Source organism: Morone saxatilis, unplaced genomic scaffold (assembly GCF_004916995.1).
Source record: "Morone saxatilis isolate NCDOM2014 unplaced genomic scaffold, NCSU_SB_2.0 Contig21, whole genome shotgun sequence".
Taxonomy (NCBI): domain Eukaryota; kingdom Metazoa; phylum Chordata; class Actinopteri; family Moronidae; genus Morone; species Morone saxatilis.
In genome coordinates this window covers 3,437,845-3,445,345 of record NW_023339774.1, presented here as the reverse complement: position 1 = coordinate 3,445,345, position 7,501 = coordinate 3,437,845, and the positions used below count along the sequence as shown (strand labels likewise).

The 7,501-nt window shown below is 40.8% G+C and overlaps 2 protein-coding genes across 2 annotated transcripts in view; one reads left to right on the top strand and one right to left on the bottom strand.

The window, feature by feature from the left end:
* Positions 1-1,979, bottom strand: part of pum3 (pumilio RNA-binding family member 3) — a 17,815-nt gene extending 15,836 nt beyond the window's left edge. Inside the window, exon 1 of the mRNA XM_035667699.1 lies at positions 1,959-1,979. The gene's annotated coding sequence lies outside the window, so the exon portion shown is untranslated. The remainder of the gene's footprint in view (positions 1-1,958) is intronic.
* Positions 1-7,501, top strand: part of LOC118332423 (cilia- and flagella-associated protein 44-like) — a 15,690-nt gene that overhangs the window by 5,371 nt on the left and 2,818 nt on the right. The window contains exons 7-20 of the mRNA XM_035667697.1: positions 400-564; positions 1,117-1,272; positions 1,369-1,416; positions 1,819-1,918; positions 2,013-2,107; positions 2,202-2,411; positions 3,361-3,471; positions 3,565-3,717; positions 3,966-4,172; positions 4,821-4,963; positions 5,239-5,518; positions 6,143-6,198; positions 6,445-6,607; positions 6,904-7,034. Coding sequence (XP_035523590.1) covers positions 400-564; positions 1,117-1,272; positions 1,369-1,416; positions 1,819-1,918; positions 2,013-2,107; positions 2,202-2,411; positions 3,361-3,471; positions 3,565-3,717; positions 3,966-4,172; positions 4,821-4,963; positions 5,239-5,518; positions 6,143-6,198; positions 6,445-6,607; positions 6,904-7,034 — 2,018 coding nt within the window. The remainder of the gene's footprint in view (positions 1-399; positions 565-1,116; positions 1,273-1,368; positions 1,417-1,818; positions 1,919-2,012; positions 2,108-2,201; positions 2,412-3,360; positions 3,472-3,564; positions 3,718-3,965; positions 4,173-4,820; positions 4,964-5,238; positions 5,519-6,142; positions 6,199-6,444; positions 6,608-6,903; positions 7,035-7,501) is intronic.

The window sequence follows — 7,501 nt, the reverse complement described above, 5'->3', positions numbered from 1 at the left end:
GTAGGAATGGTGTGCAAATATTTTTTTATTTTTTTTGTTTAATTTTGTCCAATGATCCATGTAATCTCACAAGAGACATACGTCGCAGTGAATAATAATTTCTCTGACTAAGGGAACATAAAAGCCTTCATGGAAGCAGCAACAAGATGATTTTAAGCATAAATCTTAGACCAAAGTCAAATCTAGACATTAAGATGTGGAAAAAGTAAGAAAGCAACACAAAATAATTATTAACTTTTTTTTATTTCATATGTTTCTGACCAAACAATCTCACCACAAGGTTGATAATAGCACAAAAGCTGTTCTGATGCAGGTACTGGGTGGACTCTTTGATAAGTTTGTTTTTGTCAACTGCTGTCAAACCTCTGACCCTTGTTGCCCCTCGTCTCCTTCTGTCAGGTGGTGTCCGGCTCAGACTGGGGCAACATGCTGCTCTGGGACGGAAATGCCATCAAGGTGGAGATTTGCCGTAAAGAGGGTCGGAACTGCCACGCCGGGATGGTCCAGCCGTTTGCCCTAGAAGATGGACAGCTTATGACGATGGGCACTGATGGAGTGGTTCGGGTAAGATAACATAACCTCAAAATGCTTCACTCTTAGATCTGATCCGTCAAGTTTGTAGTCAGAAATGAAAGGATTTAGGTTCAGACTGTTAACAAATTCCATGAAAAGACCAAAACCATCATAGTCTGTCCCTAAATACGTTCTGAATCCCGTGTAACAAAAGCAGAGGTGGCAAGATTATTGTTTTATAGGGTCCCCATTAGTTTCTGCTAGTTACATGTCCAAAATGATGCACAAATAATTTGACAAATATGCAGACATTAACAGTTATAGATAAAAAATAACAGGGAGAATATGAATTGCATAAATAAGAAAAAGGAAGTTTAAAAAGATGATTACAAGTTAAATATATATCAAATTAGACATATTCTGTAAAATGTTAAAATGTGCTTGCATTCTGAAGCTCTTTTTTTTTAAGTTGCATTTTTGAAGGTTTTCAAATACTTATTGACGGCTCGAATAAGCCTAATTTAGCAGATCCTGATGGAGATTTATTGTCTGTAATCAGTTTTAATATAATCTGTGTGACTCCCCTCCCTCTGCCCCCTGCAGGGCTGGGACTTTGAGAGCATCGACACTGCCGACAGTAGCAGCGACGGCGGCAAGTTTGAGATGGAGCCCATGAATGAGATGGTGGTTGGATACAACGTCTGCCTCTCCTCTATGGTGAGGAGCTCCGTGCCTGACTCCTTCGTCTGGTTTGCCCAGGTCAGAGAGCACTTATTAAAACCATTTGTAATACACAATCTAGCCTCACCTCCAGCACAAATCCAAACCTGATCTCTCCACTATGTGGTCCTGTAGGATTCCAGCGGAGCTATCTGGAAACTGGATCTTTCATTCACTTACACGGTGAGTTTCCTACACTTTAGGCTTTTATAGTTCTCCATTAGTTAAATAACAGTTTGCTAACATGAACATACTTAAGATCTGACTGTATGTGTCACATTATCTTTTACCCATCTTTAAAATGAGGTTGTCTTTATAACATAGATGAGCCTAGCATATAGCATATCTAAGAACCAGAAAGGAGAAAGACAAACACAAAGAGAACAAACAGGAAAAAGGTTATCATTACATTGATTTTCAGGGGGATATGTGTTTATGGTGATGTATGGGTAATATTGTCTCATCTAAATGGAAAACTATACTCCAAACCATATTGTATCATCACATGTTGTAATAAGTGACTGGAATACACAGTGTGCTCGCCCAGTGCAACGATAACAGTCGATGTGTGTTCTGTGTGTCCAGACCCCTGATCCAGAGTGCCTGTTTTCCTTCCACGCCGGGCTGATCCAGGGCATGGATGTGTCAAGGAAATCCCACCTGATGGCCACGACTGCTCTGGACCGTGAGTCACAAACATTTCCACATACTGCACGTTTCCAAACACACACACACACACACACACTATAACAGGTACTGTGTCTGCCCATGCTCTCCAGGTTCAGTTAAAGTTTTTGACTTCCTCGCAAAAAGAGAACTGACCACCAGCCGCTTCAATCAGGGTGGAACTGCTCTCAGCTGGGCTCCACCTCTGGTAAGTGTGTCACTGTGAAAATGTATCACACTACCACAGGAGTATGTGACTAACCCTAACCCTAACCCTAAACTGACCTGGTGTTTATCTTTAGGTGAACCAGAGTGGAGGTTTACTGGTGACCGGCTTTGAGGACGGGGTGGTCCGGTTGCTGGAGCTGTACGACCCTCAGAGGCTGCATGTAGTGACCGGGCACAGCTTCAAAGGAGATGCCTCGCTGCGCCTCAAACAGGCCTTTAAACCCCATAATGCCCCTGTAACTGCTGTTGCGTATGAGCGAAATGGAGATATCTTAGCCACAGGGGTAAGATGTTTTCTAGGAAAATTGTGTTTTTCACTGAGAGCCACAGGATGCAGCAGTCAAAATGCTTGTTTACGTTCATGAAACACATTGGTCCATTAATATCAACAAGTAAAGTTTTAAAGGTCCAAGAAATATAATATAATATTCACAGGTATGTTTTTATTAGTGTATAATCACCTGTATATAGTGTGTTTTCGTTACCTTAGAATGAGACGTTTTTATCTACAGATGCCACGGGTTGCATTCCATGGAGTCCGCCATGTTGAATTGCCATGTTTCTACAGTAACCCACAACGGGCAAGCGAAACACTGCCAGTAAATAGGGTGTTTATTGCGAGTAACACGGCAACCATAGTCCCTCCTACACACTTCAGAGCCCGTTCCCATTCTCTGGTCGTCAAAGCAGCACTCAGTTAGTTGCAATATACAACTTCACCATTAGATGCCACTAAATCCAACACACTGAACCTTTAAAGCATCTCTAAAGAATGAGTGTCTCTAAATAGAGTTGTGTTGCTGTTCATTTAGTTGCAAGGTGCATAGTGCCAGAAATGTCTCCCACAGTTAGTATAAGGGACATGGCTATTTTTTACAAAAGGTAAAAGCTGTTTCACTTTGAGAATTTTAACTGTTAGCCAGACGTCAGGTAGACACTAATTTCTGACAAAACTTGACAGAAACCACATAGCTCAGAAAGATTTTACTTCGTAACGAGCAATGAAAACACATGAACCTGCTTGGTTTCATTTCAATATCTAAATTCACATAAATTCAGACATGGAATGGAAATACTTGAACCTGCGATCTGGTGTCATGTTTAGTTTTGTAGCACTGAAAATGGTAGAAATGTGGATTATGCCGCAAGAGAGTTTTGAGAAGTTTCTACAGTCAGTTTATTAGTCCAGTTCACCTCACCTTTCTGACCTCTCACTACCATCTTCCTGTTCAGAGCTCAGACTGCACTGTGTTCTTCTTCACTGTCGGGGAAAAATACAACCCCATCGGCTTTGTCGGCGTTCCGGGGCCCGTGCAGGCACTGGAGTGGTCGCCTCATTCCCACGTGAGTCTGGTCCTTGCACTTAAATATCTCTATATACATTTGTGATTTAACATTATTGATCCAACTAATGAATTTTTTTATAATCTTAACCAGAGTGAAAACAAGCTGTTGGTCCTGTGTCAGAGCGGTCACGTGGTTGAGGTGCAGAATCCTGATCCAGAGGCCCAAAAACTGGACAAAACCTTCCAGCTGCCTGAACTGCCCAGCAGATCTTTCAGGTTCAGGAGCATCAAATCTCGAATCAAGGTATGAGCCTGGTCTGTCTTAGCTTTAGTTTGTATAGTTTTATATGTCCCTTTTTACCGCTATATTACGTTATACTGTATGTTATGTATGTAATCTACATTATAATTACTCTTTTACTTGCCATGTGTCACTCAAGTATTTTCCTTTCTTAAAATCTTAAAGTTTCTTTAAAACGTTCAATGCATGGTTTTACTAGATATAACTAACTAACTAACTAACTCATTTGTGTTTGTTTGTTTGTGTTTCAGAGGGAGGCGGAAATTGCAAGACGACAAGCTGTAAAGGAGAAGAAGAAGAAAGAGAGAGAAGAGAGGTTGAAAGAATCAAAGCAGCTGGAGGAAGAGGAAGAAGAAGAGGAAGAAAAGGAAGAGTTGCCCCCTCTCTACATCCCTGACCCTCCAAGTCCTCTCTACTGTGGCTTCTACTCAGAGCCTGGCCAGTTCTGGCTCTCCATGGTACACACACAGACAAACACTCACACGTCAATAATTTTTTCAGTATCATCCGAAATGGGTCTGTAGCACAGAGTATTAAAAATTATCCAATTATCCAAAAGTATTCAGACGTTCAGCCTAATTTGTAATCTTCACTTACTCTTACAGTTTCTATTTCTATTATATTACATTATATTTGTAATCAGCTCCTGTATGGTAAGGTAAAACACAGATTGTTTTAAAACTATATTTAAAACCTGTTCAAATGATACCCAGTTCCATTGTTTTTAATCCTAACCTGACTGTGCCAGATGATTTGTTACACAGAACTATCTGGGTAGTCGTTGTTGGAAACTGTCTGAAAAGGTGCACAGGGCAGGTGACCATTTAACGTAGTCAAACTCTTACCATAGCCAATCAGGAGAAGAGTGGAAATATCTTTTCCATAGAGAAAAACCTCCAGTGCTGTTCTTTGCTCTTTTTTCAATAAAGAAGTACTCAGTTCTGGTCTGACTGATGCTAGCAGCATCTACGCTAACGTCCTCAAAGGACGCAGATTGGTCCAAACCACTGTGCTTAGGACATAAGCGCATGGCTTAATACCTGATATCATGATCTCGTCCAGCTGCTTAGCATGGTTAACTGAATCCATTTCTCTCTCTCCTGCAGGGAGGCTATGACTCAGGTTTCTTGTATCACTGTAAGTTTTCTGAGAAGCAGGACCAGGATCCGGACCAGCTGCAGGACGAGCCCTTTGACTTCCTTCCTGTCCACAATGCAGACGATGACCCTATTCGCTCCATCACCTTCAGGTAGCCGGAGTGGAAACTAACAAATCAGTATTCTTTATATCAACAATAAATCAAAGTACTGAATATCATGTGAAAATGTCGCTCCTGGTTTATTTAGATTATTTAGTGCAGCTTTAAATCTATTAAGATTTAACACAGACAGCCTGTTTAAAATAAGAAATAAAAACCCACTCTAGTGTGAAATAAGATTAAGGACTCCTTTAGAGCCATTACTATTACTATTTACCTATCGAATAGTATAAAGTTTTATTTCCTGGCGTTTTGTGGTTTTGTAGCTCCAACAGGCAGCTGCTGCTCTGCGGCATGCACTCAGGCTCCATCAGGGTTTACCCTCTGCAGCCTGGTGACCAAAGCCTCACCTCCATGCAGGCCTACTGGGCTCTCAGCGTCCACGACAACCAATATGGACACCTGCGGCACATCCGCTGTGGCCATGATGACCACTTTGTGCTGACAGCGGGAGACGACGGGAACATCTTCTCCTTCACCCTGCTTCCTCCAGAGGAGCTAGAGAAAGGCCTGCGGAGAAAGAGGGCCAAGGTTCCTTCACCCAGGGTCAGTCCACATTTTATTAACATATTATTGTTGCTTTTCTCCTGTGTCTTTTTAGCCACACTAGCAGTGAGGTTTTATGGATAACAAAGACAGTCTGATTGACTGAAGTATCTCAACATTCATTGGATGAATGGCTATGCTCACAGATGATGTATCCTAGTAACTTTGGTGATCCTCTGATCTTATCTCTAGCGCCACCATGAGGTTCACACTTATGGTTTTGAGTGAAATAACTATTGACAGATTTGCATGAACTTTTCATCCAGTACTATCATCATATTAAGGTTTCAGTTCATCCAATTAGGTTTGTAAGCAATATCAGCCTCAGCTATACTTTGTGTTTAATGCTAATCAGCAGTTTCTATATTTTTTAAGTATATATATATAAACTCATGCTTTTTGTCCTCATATTTTATTCTAATTAATGTTAATCCCCAGACTTTTGGTCAGGTCTAAACTGTTGCAATTGTCACAAGTTGTTTTTTTGTAGAACTCATCACATGGTTCTGAATTTTTGGCGGTCAAAAAAACAGTTTATCAACGAAATAGATAGCTTGGATAATTGGATGGATGTAGATGAATTCAATAAAAAAGTAGTATCTTGTTCACGAATTATTCTAACAGGTGGGTCTTGAGAATGAGGCATTAGCCCAAGACATTGAGGACCCAGCAGCTTACAGGTGAGTGTGAATAATCTGGTTAAGGACAATTTGGTCCTCCTCTTTTTCTTTGTTCTTATGTTCTCATTTTCCTTTATTTCTTATGAAATATTTGTACAGTTGACAAACTGTCTGTATTTTATTCCTCATTATTTTGGGAATTGCTTGGATTTAGCTACACCTATATTTAGAGGTCACTGTAACACAAGAAAATCATAAAAGTTTGATCTCATCTAACCTTCTGACCCGCACCCCGTCTCCCTCCAGCATAGAGACGGCTAAGCAGAAGCTAGAGAAGGACCGCCAGCGTCGGGAGGCCGAGCTGAAGATTGTGGCAAAGCAGAAGAGGATTGTTGAACTCCAGAAGGAATTTAAACAGCTGCTGAACACCAATCAGAGTCTGCCCGAGAATGTTCGCCTGAAACCTGTGGTACTCTAAGTTAATGAGTTAACTTAATAAGTCTAAGTTATTTATTGTTGAATTTAATACACATTAAAGTATTTGAGCTATAGAGCATAGACTGCAACAGTAACTTTGTCTAAAGCTAGCGAACATGAAGCAGGCTTAATGATATAATTAGCCTTCTCATTTAGACTGATTCTGAGGAAAATGTCAATCTAAGGTGTTTTGTGCAAACAACCCCAGGCAAACTATCGTTAATGTTTGGATAAGGGAATTAATGTATGTTAATGCAATGACCTCAGTTGTGTATGGTGTGTGTGTAGGAGCTGCAGCTGGATCGGCGTTTCAGAGAGCAGGCAGAGAGGGTGAAGGCCCAGCGGGTGAGGGAGGTCAGAAAGCACATGAGCTGGGAGGAGGAGCACTGCAGCGTAGCTCTCAGGAAGCTACAGGACTGGTACTGACTAAACACACACACACACACACACACACACACACACACATCTAATCTATAAACTGAACACAAAGGTTCTTGACAGTACAACATATAAGAACCAGAACAGAGAGGTTGGATATTTCCACAGGTTCTTTTACAGTTTTTCTTATTTGTTTGCATATTTGTCACACTTAAATGTTTTTATTAAAAGTGAATACCAAATGCAGTTTTTAAATTATGATTTCATTTATTAAGGGAAAAAAGCTTAAATAGAACCTGTCTGACAAAGTGAAGTAGGCTAAAAGATCTCAAAAAGCAACACATCATGCCGCGATGTAAAAAAGAGAACAGATGAGAAACAAAATCATTGACATCTATCAGTCTGGAAAGGGTTACAAAGCCATTTCTAAGGCTTTGGGACTCCAGCGAACCACGGTGAGAGCCGTTATCCACAAATGGAGAAAACTTGGAACAGTGGTGAACCTTCC